The 15634-nt window shown below is 47.3% G+C and overlaps 1 protein-coding gene across 1 annotated transcript; it reads right to left on the reverse strand.

The window, feature by feature from the left end:
• Positions 1–313: 313 nt before the first annotated feature.
• On the reverse strand, positions 314–2534 carry LOC123039994 (tyrosine N-monooxygenase-like). The gene is made up of 2 exons (XM_044462958.1): positions 1473–2534; positions 314–1274 (listed from the first exon to the last, which is right to left on the reverse strand). The coding sequence occupies exons 1-2, from the start codon at positions 2448–2450 to the stop codon at positions 654–656; spliced, it is 1599 nt and encodes a 532-aa protein (XP_044318893.1). The 5' UTR covers positions 2451–2534; the 3' UTR covers positions 314–653.
• Between the last annotated feature and the right edge of the window lie 13100 nt (positions 2535–15634).

Raw genomic sequence — 15634 nt, forward strand, 5'->3', positions numbered from 1 at the left:
ATATGCATCCGTATGCAGTCCATGTTGAAATCTCTAGAAAGACTTGTACTCCCTCCGTTCCAAAATAGATGTCTCAACTTTTTACTAACTTTAGTACAAAGTTGGGTCATCATTTTGAACAGAGGGAGTAGTATTTAAGAACAGAGGGAGTACATAGCAATCATGGTACATACTATCAACAACCACAAACTGAGCCTGGGAGCGGCCATTAAGTCTCTCTGTCTCACGCACACACGCGCGCGCATTCCAAGTCACCATATATAGAGTGACATTCTCATACGTCCTCCCGACAACCACAAGTTAACGCGTGATTCAGAGAGCATGATTGATTTGATTCTTCTTCACAGAGAGAGAATCTTTCTGCAGTACATGACCATATGTAGCCAAGCCATTGAAGACCGGCCAGTGACCATGACTGATAGTCACTCACATGCTCACAGCTAAAAGACGGGATACAGTAAAGATGATGCCCTCGCAAATGCAAGTTACATTAATTATATCATGAATCATCGGTTGTTTCTTTATTTCCGCACAAATGTAGTATCTAGTATATTGCCAAGGACTAAATGCTGCCTCATGACATTTTGCACACATAGTTCCAGGTAATATTACCAATATATAATTGAGAAAAATGATTCAATCTACTAATTATATCATATATAGAGATACGCGGCCAGCCGCGGTTGAGCTTGCAAAACAAGGGGTTCAAGTAGGGCAAGGCTTGCATTGCCTTCCTGCAGACTGATATTTTTAACGCCTACAGGTTTTGTCCAAGTGAAGGCCTGCAGCATTCTTGCAAATAACATCATTGTGATCGAGGTACCAAGTGAAATCCCAGGACAACCCCTTCTCCCACTGCTAAAAGAAATGAAACGTAGGCCCGGCTCAGTGAGAAGAACATTCACGGTATTCAAATGCCTCTCAGGGCGAAACTCAAGTGGTTCGCTCCAGATCTTGGGGTTTCGGCCAAGTCCAAGCCGGCTTAAAAGGATGTGGCTATCCTTTGGGATGGTGTAGCCGGCGATAGTGGTGTCCACCATTGCAACATGGGGTAAATTAAGAGCATGGTATGTGTGTATGCGGAAGGCCTCCCGGATACACGATTTGAGATAATTTAGCCGAGGAATGTCAGACTCCTGGACAAGTCTATCTTTACCAACGACAGCGTCGAGTTCATCTATCACTTTTTGCATGATCTCCGGCCTGTTAATCATCTCGGCGAGCGCCCACTCAACCGCATTTGATGGGTAGTCGACTGCTGCAAGCACCATTTCCTACATCGGTCGATGTTGGAATAAATAAAGCAATAAATACAATACAAGAAGAAAAAGGTCAATGCGTATGTAATATACTCCCTCCGTAAAGAAATATAAGAGCGTCTAGATAGATCTAGACGCTCTTATATTTCTTTATAGACGGAGTATGCTTGAAGAATAGTGAATGAACTTTCTGTTGAGGTAGATCCTACTAACCACTGTTTGGGCTCTTATTTCTTGTAGTGAGAGCAACGGTTGTCCCTCTGCATCTTTAAGATGAACTAGGACATCCAGAAAGTCTCTAGCCCCTTTATCTTCACCACCTTTCTCAAGAGTGGATGACCTTTCATGGATCCGTTCCCGTATGATAGGGTCATGCAACCGGTTAATTGTTCTCATGACATCCATGGAAACCTCCTCATGACCATCCAAGTCGAGGCCTACCAGGGCTGGGATGTAGTCAGACACACAGAAGCTGTACACATGGTTGAGGGCCGTGAAAAGAGCGGCAACATGTGCCTCCTCCTCATATCCAGGTCCATTAGTCGACGAAGATGGTAGGTTGCTAAAGTATCTCTTACCGAACACAAGCCTTCTTATCAGGTTACAACAGAAATGTTGTGCCACATGGCGCACGTTAACAATGTTTTTTGCATGTGGCATCATGCCATAACAAGCGGTGTTGTTAGCGTACCTTACAAGGTGGTCATACTCCTCCTTCCGTAGGTGGTGGAGCTTCTGCTCCATGGACGGGGTGAGGATCTCCAAGGTGAGGACGCGCCTCATCTTCTTCCACTGCTCTCCATGCGGTGACAAGACGGAGCCCTTGTACCCAAAGCTGACTGTTCCCGAGGCGAAGGTGGTGGGACGGGAGGCGAAAACTTCATCCTTCTTCCGGAGTACCTCACAAGCTATCTCCGAGCATGCCACAACAATGACATGAGTAGCCCCGAGACGAAGGCACATGATGTCGGTGTTCATCTCCTTGAGAAGGCGATGGATCCACCGGAACACTGCTGGCTTGTTCCAAATCATCTGGTGCATGTTCCCAATGATGGGCAGTGTGGCAGGCCCCGGGGGCAGCATACCTCGTCGTGCCTGTTGCCGCTGGGACAATACCGCTCTTTTGATTTTTTTGAGAAAATACAACAGCAAGGTGGCCATGATAACTATAACCAGCGTACCAAGAGTCATATTGCATGAGCTGGTCAGGATGCTATATGGACTAGAATAGGTGGAAAGCTGTGGAATAGATAGGATGGGGACGACAAAGGGCTGCTTGAAGACTTGTGTTCGAAGACACTCTTGCTTGGTGCATATATTTGTAGGACATCCGGGGAGCTAGCTAGCTTGGCTGCAGTTCGTCCACGGTTCCATGCATCGTGGACGTACTCAGGTTCATATAATTATTTTATTTGTTAGAGATATTCTTTAGTTTGATCAGCTTCATGAATTTTTTCCAATCGTCAATATCAGAGAAGGCATCTGCTGAGGTAGATCATATGGTGCCTTTCATCCAGACCCTTTCTAAGGTATAATTTTTGGCTTTACTGCAGAAGAGTTGCTTCAGCGATTATTTGTTTGTTTATTCATTCCCGAATTTCACTTGTGTCATGTGTGGTCTGCATTCCTTGGAGATCATAGATTATCTCATCTGCGGAGTGTCTTGGTGACCATCCCGGTCCCCCCGAGTCTACTAAATCTTTTCTAGGCTGTGCTTCTGCTTCCACGGTGGAGGTCAGCCTCGGCCTTGCTTTGGAATCTTGCACTGGGGCCGGGTTTCTTGTGGGTGTCCGTCGACCCGTATAGAGCAATTCTCTCTTCCACACACGCATTAGCTCCAGTTAGCACATGATGCACGAGTGTTTGGTTTGTAGCTAGCCTCAGGGCATGACCCTTAAACCGCCCTCATCTGTCAACACCAAGCGGTCCAGACGTCATACACCATCCAACACGGTACCCCACCTTTCGTGGACTGATAAGGACATTACTTTTCACGCAAACCGGAAACAAACCAGGCGGCTTTGCGGGAGTGCGGATACCCCAGCCCATCAAAATTGAGGCAGAGCCCGCACATTTGGAGTTGGCGCACTCTTTCAGCGGCACCCCCCGCCCCCACCTTTCTTTACCCTTTGTGTTATCATCCTGCCGCTCTCCACTCCAACTCTCGTCATTTTTCGCTGCCACCGATGCGTTGAATCGTTTGAAAAGCTGCCAGAGATAGCATAGGTGGAGGATACAACGAAGGCGGCGACCCGAAAGATCGACTTGACGACACGGCAAGCCGGCCACCTCAAAACGAAGGCAAAGGAGGCGCCACTCAACGCGGGGGGGGGGGGGGGGGGGGGGGGGGGACACGGTGCGCTGCGGCCGTGACTGTCCATGTTAATATCTTCCATAGGTTGGCGAGATTCGTGCTCATAAGGGCTATTCTCTGACATGTGGATATCTATAGAAGATGGTGCATCCCCTCTCTTTTGTTCGTCCTGTTGTACATATTTTCAGATAACACACATGAGGTAAAATGAACTATCACTACTAGGAAAAAGCCTAGCAGTAGCGCGGGTTATATGCTTATCAGTAGTGCGGGTTATATGCTTATCAGTAGTGCGGGTGGCCGCGCTACTGATACGGCGCTACAGCTAATGCTTATCAATAGCGCGGCCTGACCAACGCTACTGCTAACTAGGGATAGCAGCAGCGTTTGTCTGCAACACGCACTGCTGATAATAGCTGCAACGCCCTTGTGCAAAGAGTGCTACTGCTAAGAGCTTGTTGCTGCTAATTCCATACCCCGCGCTACTGTTACTAGTTTTTGTTTTTTTTCTGCTCCACATTTTGTGCTACTAAATTTTGCTTTGGGCTTTATACAATAATCTCTAGCATATCATACACATACAAATGTAGTCATAGCATATACATAGCGATACAAGGTGGTCATCATCATAATCACCATCCAACAGAAAGTGGTCTCTCGTCATCATTTCGAAAATAGCGATACAAGTCTCGAATACTTGCAACTACATCGTCATCCATCTAAACAATGATATACGCGAGAAGAGCTATCACTATGAGTGAGAGCGGAACTATGAAGTACATTGGGCGGCGGTTACGAGCCCTCTCTCGCGCTAACATGAACCTCAAGTAACTAGCTTCTGCTTCTTGTCTGCTTTTGAATCCTTTATGGCTGGCGCCCGAGACCCCATTCACTTGCGCCTGACACTCAGGCCACTCGTAGTACACCCCCGGAACCTTCCCTTTGTACACATCAAGAAGCTAGGTACCTGTTAGAGATACATCTTCATCAAGAGAATGTACAATCATATGCAACAAAATATACTAGAGCAACATGAAAAAGAAAGGGTTAACAACTAGATGCAACATATAGTACGCAAACTAATTAACTAGAGGTACAGAGGTCATCGTACCCAAACTAACAAAGTAGCATTAGGCAAGTTCGGTAGGGACCATGGACATCACAAAGTTTCATCGCTACAGAAAATATACAAGTTCAACCGACACATTCATCATCATCGGCATTGTAAATCACTAGAAGTTCCATCCTTATATCATCGAGGATGGACCCTATAGCTTATTTAACGGTGTGAGGTCATGATGTTGCATGCCTATGCGAGTTCGGACGTCAGCTCGCGATATAGGGCCGTGGTGGAACATCCCCTTCTCATCGACGACTTCTTTCATGATGATCATCGCAATCTCCCTTTGGATGCGAAAGAAGTCATCTCTAAGTTTATAATCCGCTTCTCCATGAGATTCTACCCACTTGCGGATATGATCATTGTTTCTGTTTGTCATGCGAAGCTTTTGGTGGTCCGTGCTGAACTCAATCATGAGATGGAGTATGTAGAATCCATCTTTCTTGCTTGGTTTGGGACATGGATGCAGCAGAAGTTAGTTTTATGCGTGAAACCCGTCTTCTTGTTCCTTTGTTTCCTGATCTGCAAGTGGCCACCCCTAATGCTGAAGCCTTGGAGAGCATCATCTAGAATATGCATTATGTGGGTGTAGTCCTTCTCGTAGTTTCTGGTAGGGTCCAAATACATGGCGTGGGAGACTCGCGGGTAAAGAACGATAAGGACGGCGCACCCGTTGCTGCGGGGAAAAATACACCTCAAATTATTCTCCATATGAGCGAGAAGGAATGATTGAAATGTACGGAAGGGTTGTCCGGAACTGACTTACTTTGGATGATAAGGCAGAAGGACAATTTCCTGGTCCTTATTCTGTACCATGAAGTTATGGAGGTACTCCCTAGCAGTTTCATGCTCAAAGTCGCCGAGACTCAAGAAGGACTCATGCATGTACTACGGATCTGCCACACAGATTTGAGAGACTTCTTCTCTCTTCATGACGGAGCTCATATGTAGCGCAAAAAGGCGGACGATTGTAAAATCGAGGCGCCTTGTCAGAAACATCTCGAAGATATGGTCAAACCGCAGGAAGAACACCTCCGCGGACCATGTGTCGACGTAGCACTTCCCCTCAGGCACACGAGCCACGTATGTCGGATATCCTGGATCCTTCGAGGCTAGTAGGATTTTCTCAGTCGACAACACATGGTCGTGCAGTCTCCTGAGATCCCCTGATAGTGCCTCCAGCGGTTTCGGCGGTAGCATCGGCTCGCCCGTGACATGGAAGATGGTCGCACCTTTGACGGGTACACGCTCTTCAGAATCCACCATCTGGCTGCTATGTCCTCTGGCTTGTTTGCAGGCAACTGAGCCTATCTTCCCCGGTCTCTTCCTCTCCTTTTTCTTGGGCACACCTTCTAGACCCTTCCTTAACCCCTGCCCCAGTGTTGCCAGGCTAAGCACTGTACGACCCCCGGCTAGTTGAGCTTGTGTGGAGGCGGCATCTTCAGGCATGCCTGTGAGGATTTCATGAAGAGAGACTTCTTGCAATCCCTGCTAGGATGTTCCTGCCCGGGCAGATCATCCATATCCTCATCAGCATGCTGATAGCCTGCTTCATCATACGGCTGACTCATTATATCTATGTCACCGTCATAGGCGCCTGTATTGAGGAAACCCTTTGGGTCCTCCATCTCCATCTCATCATCCATTCTTTGTTCTACGGGGACGATTACATTAGCCACTATTGGACCCCCTTCATCACGTCGTCCGCCGCTCTCACCCGACACTACAGGAGCTGGTAATTGCATAGGCGGGGTGGTGGTCTCCATACATGCTTGTTGATGTGTGATTATTGGTGTGCTCTCGGCCGGCTCCAGACGAAGAAGATTCTTCGGCCATAGCATCACCCAACCCTTGCAGCTTCCAATCCGTAGCGAGGTCTCGTCGTCCTCTCCGCCTAGACATAATGGAGGAGGAAAATCCCCGTGCCCCCATTTCACACTCGACAAGTTAACCCTGAAGTGCCCAGCGGGCATCGGCTGGTTGTGGAATGTGAGTTGCAAGGGCTTCGTTATCACCCCCTTTCCCACATCCACATTCTGGCCTTTGATCAAGTAGAGTATGGTGCCCGAGGTTTCGTCGGCCTGCAAACACATGTTTGCGGCGTAAAACATCTGAAAGGCAACGAAATTGAAATATTCTAGATATATATGTTGGTGTGACATGTAATTACCGTGAGGGCGTCGAGCTCAGCCAAAGATGAAGGCCCGCCTAGCACGCCAGAGACTGAGGACAGGCTGCTATGAGCGGGTGCGGGTGCGAGAGCAGGCCCGGTTGCGTGAGCAGGTGATGATGTGGTGGTGTTGTTCACAGAGTTGCTCGCGGCGAAACTGGGCATGGGGAAATCATGTACCGTCTTGTCTGGATTTTCCTTCTAGTTGATGATAGACGGGACCAAGTTAGTAGCAAAATCATTTCTGCAGGCATTTACAGCTGCATCTACTACCTGCTGCAACAAATCATGTTTCTCCTCGGCTGCTTTTTGCGCGTACTCAGCTTCTTTTTTCTCGACCGCAAGCTTCACCTTCTCGTTGATGTCCGCCTGACTAAACTTCTTTTTTCTGCTTCTTGGCCTCCGGGCCCTTGTTGTAAAACACCTTCCATGTGGCGCCATCTCTGGCGCCGTGCACATGTCCATATTGCGGCCGCTGGCCCAAAAGGAGTCCCTTAAGTTCGTTCAAGGCCCGGTTGAGAGGGCAGTCCCACTTGGGCCTCATCGGCGAAATAGGGCTTTCGGCTGCAAGCTGGTGTTGCTTCTCCTATAGAAGGAACGTGAACCATTTATGAATGTGTAGTCGACTTGATCAGGAGCTAAATGTAAGGTGGTAAAAGAATAATTACCAGTAATCTAATCAATCTCCTTGTGATCTCATCCGTGTAAAAAACCTTCTTTTTCTTGTCCCACTTGTAGTAGGCCCTGATGAAGTCATGCTCCAAGGGGTTGGCGAACTTCGCGAAGGGGTCTCAGAGACCCACGGCTTCACGTTCCGCGTCCTCCTTGTCCCGTATGGGCCCTTTGCTAAGGTAGCCATGGCTTCCGAGGTGATGCTTCCCCGTGTTCCTTTGCTGAAGGCTCTTGAAATTTGTAGCCTTAGCCTTGGCAGCCTCGGTAGCGCAAGTGTCCTTGAACTTTTCGAACTCCTCATCCGTAAGTGTCGGATTTTCCTCCAGAATCTTGGACAGGGGTTCCTCAGCCTCAATAGCTCATTTCACCCTCCCTTTCCAAGATGCCAAATAATTGCTGAACTTGCCCATGGCGTGATTGTTAATCTTTTTCATCTTCGGATCATCCCACGGTTGCTCTATGCTATCATCCCGGTCGGGGAACTTGAATCTCTTGTGCAACTTCGTCAGGAGCAACTGCCTCAAATGTTCTTTACTCTTTAAGTCATCATCGTTGATGCTCGCGAATTCCCGTAGGATGCATCCTACTTGGTTCCCATAGCACTTGCGAGGTTCTTCTGGGTCTAATGGCTCAAACTTGCCAGGTGCCATCTTTGTGATCACTAGTCGTCTGATGCCGAGTTTGTTAGGTTTTCGTATCCTCTGCTTCTTCTGCTTCTTCTCTTCGGTAGCCGCATCGGCGCGGGTATCTTCCCCGCCGGTACCTTCCCCGCTGGTCTCGGTGCCGCCATCGGTGCCGGCGCCATCGGTGTCGATGTCGGCGTCAGTACCATCATCGAGGCCGACCTGCAAACCTTGACTGTGCTTAGCAGACAAAAAGTCGAGGTACTGTTGTTCACCATCATAATCCATCTCGTTTGCCTCTTGGTTAGAAGGCCCGGTTTCTTCATTGTTCTACATGTTTCCTATGATTAAGTCTCCTCATTTAATTCTAAAACTATAAAAAATGGGAAATGACATAAAAAAAGATCTATGTTCGCCAGAATGCCGTTCCCAGCAACTCCCGGCACTCGATATGCCTACTTTCTAGCACAAGTCATGCCAATATTCACGGAAAATTTCGGCATGACCTTTAGTAAAAAGTGGACATATTGAGCGCTTGAAATTCACCGGAACGAAAATTAATCAACATTCCGGCGAAACATAGGCCACTCGGATCATTTACCCTGCACATCACATGTCCAAATTCCAAATATGACATGTCCAAATAACATGTCCACATATCACATGTCCACATATCACATGCCCACTTCAAATTTGCATATAAAAGGAAGAAAAATATAGAACTTGAAGAAAAATGCAAGAAGTCATGTTTTTTAAAAATATAGAACTAATTTGTCCACTTCAAATTCTATGTTTTTAAATAGCAACAATTGCTTTAACTAATTTTTTTAAATAGCAACAGTTGCTTTAACTAATCCGTCCACTCCAAATTCTGTTTTTTCAAATAGCAACAATTGCTTTAACTAAAAAATTTAAATAGCAACAATTGCTTTAACTAAAAAATGCAAGAAACCTATATAATCAATTCTGTTTTTTCTTACACTAAAAATAGCCTAGGGTTCAAACTATTTCATACTAACTAACACTAAATAGTAGAGAAAGAGGGGAGGGGAGAGAACTTACACAGAGGGCGGAGAGAGAGAGATGGGGTTGGGGGAGACGGCGCGGCAGCGAGGCGAGGCGGGGTCGGGGGAGACGGCACGGCACCGAGGGTCGCTGGGGTCTGGGGAGACGGGGGGAAGCGCCGGGGTGGGGCCGAGTGCCGGGGTTGAGGGCGAGCGCCAGGGTCGGGGGCGAGCACAGGGGCATGGCGCGGGCAGGGCTCCGGTGGCGACAACACGGGGGAAGAGAAAGTGGGGATTTGGGGGAAAAGCAGAGGCGGGAAGAAGCAGAGAAAGTGAGGATTTTGGGGGTTAAGTCGAGGTATTAGTAGCGCGTTTCGGACAAACGCGCTATAGCTAAGTTAGCTATAGCGCTTTTGCACAGACCGCGCTACTACTATTACAGATAGCTATAGCGTTTTTGTCAGAAAGCGCTACTTCTATTAAAGATAGCTATAGCGTTTTTGTGCAGAAAGCGCTACTGCTATAGCCAGTACTTGTAGCAATTTTCTTGTTTGTTTCTTCTATTTTCTTTTCCTTTATTTTCTCTCCCTTTTCTTTTCTTTTCCTTTTTTTTCCGAGAGCAGTGACCGAAGGGAAGGTGATACAATGTATGTAACTAAGGCGATATATATTGCATTATTTGATGGTTAAGTATGTATACAAAATAGGAACATATGTCTTACATCATTTGACCAATGCATAATGGCCAAGTGTATACACAAAATAGGAACATATATATTACATCATTTGACCGATAACATACGGTTCCTTAGCATTGACGTTTTCGTTTTTGAGTGAGCTTCTTTTCCTTCTTGTTCGTTGAAGAATAATTGAGCCCCTCATTGTGACTTGTCCTTTTCCATGGAGTACGATCTTACTTAGGTAATGTAGTATTGATTCTTCTTTTGACATATACTTCATCATCATCGTCATCTTCCCTCATTGGGTTGCCGTACTGGTCGTAGTCTTCCTTGTTGGCGACTCCATCCATTCCAATGATATTCCTTTTGCCTCACCTCACGACAATACGGCTGGATTGAAAGGGTCGGTTATGAAAAAGTATTGTGTCACGTGCTTAGCGTGTACCCATAGCTTGTTTTTTGCGATAGCGTTCACGTTAGCGCTCTTGGCGTCGGGTATAGTCATGGTAGTGAAATACCGGTTTTCTCTTTTGACATTTTAGCCCATCTGACACGTAACATCGTCACATTGTGCAGTCCAGAGTAGTCAAGCTCCCAGATCTCCCTGACCCTTCCGTAAAATCTCTCAGTTGTGCCGTTGTCGCTGCCGGTCATGCATTCCATCGTCACCACTGAGTTCTGATCATCACTGTCCATATCTTTGGCCTCCGTGTAGAACGTGTATCCGTTGATATCGTATGCCTGATAGGTGACGAGGTTGGGCGAGGGGCCATGTGCTAAGGCGTATATGAGCAATCCGTCCTTAGAGCCCTCTTCCGGGGATTAGCAATAATATGCTCTTTGAACCAATGCAGGAAAGTGGAGTTGTGCTCTCTAGTAACTTCGGCGTCCGTCCTGCATACCCCCCGGTCACGATACTTCTTTGCGATAATTTCTTTGTGCAGTGCCACGAAAGGATCTACCTCGTCTAGGTGTTGTAGCACTACCAAGTTTGCTCTGTCAAAGTCGTTGCGTCGATCTGTGTATGCCACGTGCAGTTCCCTGCGACCGTTGGAGTGATCTTCTCCTTTGAGCCTCCCATCGTGCTTGTTAACGGGCAAACCAACACCAACACCAGGCGGCTGGTCCGTGCCATATAGAAAATTCTCGCAGAAAGAGATGCACTCTTGTGTCAGATAGCCCTGGACGATCCTTCCATCCGTACGGGACATGTTACGAACTAATACTTTGATGATCTCATTCATCCTCTCAAACAGCATCATGTTGTGCAGGAATGACGTCCCCAGGTCTATTATGTCGTTCACAATATGGACACACAGATGCACCGTGACGTCAAAGAACGCAGGCGGGAAGTACATCTCAAGCTCATTCAGTATCACAACGATCTCTTCCTGTAGCCTTCGAAGCTGCTTCACACTGATCGACTTTCAAGAGATGACGCCGAAAAAGTTGCAGAGACCAATAAGCGTGTCATGGACGTGCTTGTCCATTATCCCACTAAGGTCAATAGGTAGTAGCTGCGTCATCATCACATGACAGTGATGGGACTTCATTCCACTGAACCTTTTCTTGTTCGTGTCTAGATATCTGTTTATCTTGCCGCAGTAACCGGAACTAACTTTGACTCCGGCAAGGCACTTAAAGAATTGATCGATCTTAGCCGGACTTAAGGTGAAGCAAGAAGGGGGCAATAATCATCTTCCTTTAATTTTTTTTTCCTTCTTCTCCCGCGCCTCTGTCTCTGTCTCTGTCTCGTCTGACTTTTTACAGGGTGGCATGTGCAGATCTTCTCTGATTTCCAAATCTTGCAAGTCTTTTCTTGCCTTCGGCTCATCATTGGTCTTATCTGGCATGTTCATCAGTGTCGCGAGCAAGCTCTCAAGGACATTCTTACAGATATGTATTTGATCAAGGCAATTAGGTGTGTCGAGTTTGTGCCAGTACTCCAAGTCCGAGAACACAGACCTCGTCTTCCATACCTTCAGCAGCGGCTCCGGCGCCTTTTTACCCGTCTTTCTCGATGCGGGGCACTGTTCCCAGTTTTTCAACAGCTCGTCGATTTCGGCGCCGCTCCGCTTACGTGGAGGTCCTCGATGCTCAGCGTGACCATTGAATAGATCTGCACGGTTTCTCCATGGGTCATCCTTCTCGAGCCATCTTTGATGCCCCATGTACACGATTTTCCCAGACCCGCCCCCTTTCCTCGACGTTAGCTGCTGAGACGTCGTATCATCCATGCACCGTGTGCATCTGCAATATCCATGGCACACCTGGCCTGCGACATATCCGTAACCGAGATAGTCGTGCATCTCGTGATCAGCGCGACTCTCATGTAGAAATACCCGCCTTTTCCGGCGTCCCATGTCTTGGCCGGTGTTTTCCATAACGTGTCTAACTCCTCTTGAAGTAGCCCCAAATACAGATTAATATTATTTCCCGGTTGTTTCGGCCCTTGAATCAGCATGCTCATGTGAATGTACTTCGACTTCATGCACAACCAGGGGGGAGGTTGTACATCCATACAAACACGGGCCATGGGCTATTGTTGGTGTTCTGGTTGCCAAATGGATTCATGCCATTGGTACACACGCCGAGCACGATGTTCCTTGCATCACATTCGAAATACCGTAGAAGCCATTCAACGCTCTCCACTGGCTTCCATCCTTGACGTGTCTCAGCTTCGGATCGTCTCCATCGTCGGGCTTCTTCCTCTCCGCGTGCCAGCGCATGAGCTTTGCTTCCTTGGGATCTACAAATACCGCTGGATATGAGGGTGATCAGTAAGTACCATACAACTTTCTGGGGAGATTTCTTACCGGCCTTCTTGTATCGAGAAGCATTGCACACCGGACATCTTATTTTTTCCGTGTGCTCCTTCCGATAAATTATGCAATTGTTGATGCATGCATGGTATCTAACGTGCGGCATATCAAGAGGGCACACGATCTTCTTGGCTTCATCCATACTAGTAGGACATAGATTCCCCACGGGAAGAACATCCTTTAGGTACTTGAGATGCTCACCGAGGCTAGTGTCGGTCCATTTGTTTTTAGCATTCGTCTTCAGGAGTTGGAGCGTGAAACTCAAGAGGGTCACCTCAGGATTGCAACCACCATACAATGGAGTCTTCGAGTCTACCACTAGTTGCTGCAGCTTAGCCTCCTCTCTAGAAGCAGCTCTCTCAGTACTCGTCTCCTTGCGAAGTAGTACTTGAACATGAGGGTCCCACATGATTAAACTTAGTGCCGACGAACTATGCAGTGTGGAGTCCATGTTCTCCCCGCCGCCATGTCCGGCCCCTTCTCCGCCGCCATGTCCGACCCCTTCTCCTCCGCCATGTCCGGGCCCTTCTTCGCCGCCATGTCTGGCCTCTTCCCCGCCGCCATTATCGATCATCTCCTCGTCTTGCCCCGTGTCGTCATTGCCTGCCCCGTCGGCGTCCTCAACATCATCATCCTCATCTTCAATTATCCACTGAGTATAGCCATCCATGAAATCAGTCATGAGCAGGTGCGCTTCGACACGACCATCATCATAGGGGTCAAGCCAAACTATTCCATTGCATCTATGACGCAGACTTAAAACCTCTGTCAGATTATTTTCTTTCATGTCCTGCACCGCTGACCGCAACCACCTGTCCACCATCGTTCCACTGACCATCATGAACACCTGCACGGTAATAATAAACAAATTAATTTTTAAAATGTGCGCATGCTTCAAAGTCATACAAAAATTCGGCATGACCTTCCCTAAAAATAGGACATATAGAGTTTGCCCGAAATTCGCCGAAACGGAAATAAATTGACATTTCGGCAAAACATAGGCAACTCAAGCACAATTCAGCGACAACTCAAGCCACACACACAATTTCCATCATATCACGCGATTATGTCATATCGCACACATACACATATTTCCATTCTTGCAAAAGCACAAATTTTTAATCACCTATCTCGAGATCGAGCACGGTGATGATGTTGTCGATCGGTGTCACCACACACCTAGGGAATGATTAAAAGTGGACAAAGCTTACTTCTTGAGATGGCTAGATCTAGTTAGGGAGGTACATAGGTCACTTCATTAAATGGATAGATCTACCAAGCTAGTTGGGGAAGGAGATGACTATCTAGTGGAGGGAGAGGAAAAAGAGAAAGGAGATGCATTAATGGAGGTGGTGTAAGTTAACTTGGAGTAATAAAGAGAGAGAGAAAGGTAGGTAGAAGAAGGAGAGTAATGGTGGGAGAAGTATTGAGAAAGAAGCAAAGTGAGGGAGAGAGGAGGTGGGAGGTAGGGGAAAGTGAGGAAGAGATGATGGGGGAGGGGGAGGGGGAGGGAAAAAGGTGGTATATGCTACGGCTTAGTAGTAGCGCTGGTCATAAAACGCGCTATTGCTACTAACGTAGCAGGAGTGCGCTGGCCCGCCATGTGGTCAGTTTCAAAAATAGCGACAATTAGCAGTAGAGTGTCCCGAAAAAAGCACGCTATTGCTATGACTTTGTCAGCAGCGCGGTTATAAAGACCGTGCTACTGCTAAACCTAGGTTAGCGGGAACTGTCGGTCAATTTTAGTAGCAGCGTGGTTCCGCTGAGCCACGCTACTGCTAAGTTAGTAGCAGTAGCGCTTGTTTTTTTCCCGCGCTGCAGGTAATTAGCAGTAGCGCCTCTCCCTGAACCGCGCTGCTGCTAAGATTCTATGTATAAGGTTTTTCCTAATAGTGTATGCACCTAACGTTTTGTGTAGCATCGTCGGTGAGAGGTTTGCTTGGACATATCTCAATAAAAAGACATATGCCTCTCTTTTGCTCCTTTTCAAAGCATCCTATATGCCACTCTCTGTCTCTCCCTTTCCAAGTTTCCTTATCAGTGCCCGCACGAGGTGGGGGGGGGGGGGTTCTCGTGTGATATGCGTAGAGCAGATGTGACAACGTTGTACGCACTCTCTCTCAACAGCCACAAATCAACTCTCGATCGTGCGGCTGTGGTTGCGTTGAATCTTCTCTTCTCTCGTCTACAAACACTGGTTTAAATTTAGGGATGTTATTGGCAAATAAGCGACACGTGCAAGTCCTGTCTAGTTAGTTTTAGCTAGCTCCATAGTTCATTTTCTTTTAATTTTTATTATTAAAGGGAACTGTTAGACCATAAATCGAGATTAAACTGGGTCCACACACACAAGCTGCCTGTCTGCAGTACATGGTCGGACTACGTAGCAATCATCGTGCCAGCCATTATGTCTCTCTCTCTCTCCCCCACGGCCCCACACGCACATAGTGTGAAATGAAAATGTGACATTCTCGTACGTCCTCCCGACAACCACAAAATTAACGCGCGATCGAGTGAGCGTGGTTGCTTTGATTCTTCTCCACAGAGAATCTTTCTGCAGTACATGGTCATATGTAGCCAAGCCATTGGAGACCAGCCAGTGACATGACTGATAGTTACTCACAGGCTCACAGCTAGAAGACAAGCTAAGGTTGGTCATGAGTCCCAGTCGAGTTGCCTACTCCCTCCGTTCGAAATACACTTCATTTTTTTGACAAGTAATTTCGAACGGAGGGAGTACAAATGTGTAGTTGATACATTAAGAAGTGTTGATACTTTGCTGGCTGGTCTAATCGAAGTTGGATTAGTAGTTCCTGAGTCAATCAAGGGAAACGTTTATGCGGCAGGCCGGCCGAACGCTCGGCAACGCACGCGCCACGCAGTCATGAGGGTCCACATGCACACGTCCCTTTCTTATCCTCTCCTTCATCACACGCATCTTATCGTCTACTCAACAGCCCGTTTCTAAAT

This window comes from Triticum aestivum, chromosome 2B, assembly GCF_018294505.1.
Source record: "Triticum aestivum cultivar Chinese Spring chromosome 2B, IWGSC CS RefSeq v2.1, whole genome shotgun sequence".
Lineage (NCBI taxonomy): Eukaryota > Viridiplantae > Streptophyta > Magnoliopsida > Poales > Poaceae > Triticum > Triticum aestivum.

Coding starts and splice junctions, on each gene's coding strand:
- LOC123039994 (XM_044462958.1), bottom strand. CDS start 2,450: ATGACTCTTGGTACGCTGGTTATAGTTATCATGGCCACCTTGCTGTTG. Junction 1,275..1,472: donor AAATAAGAGCCCAAACAGTG/GTTAGTAGGATC, acceptor CGACCGATGTAG/GAAATGGTGCTTGCAGCAGT.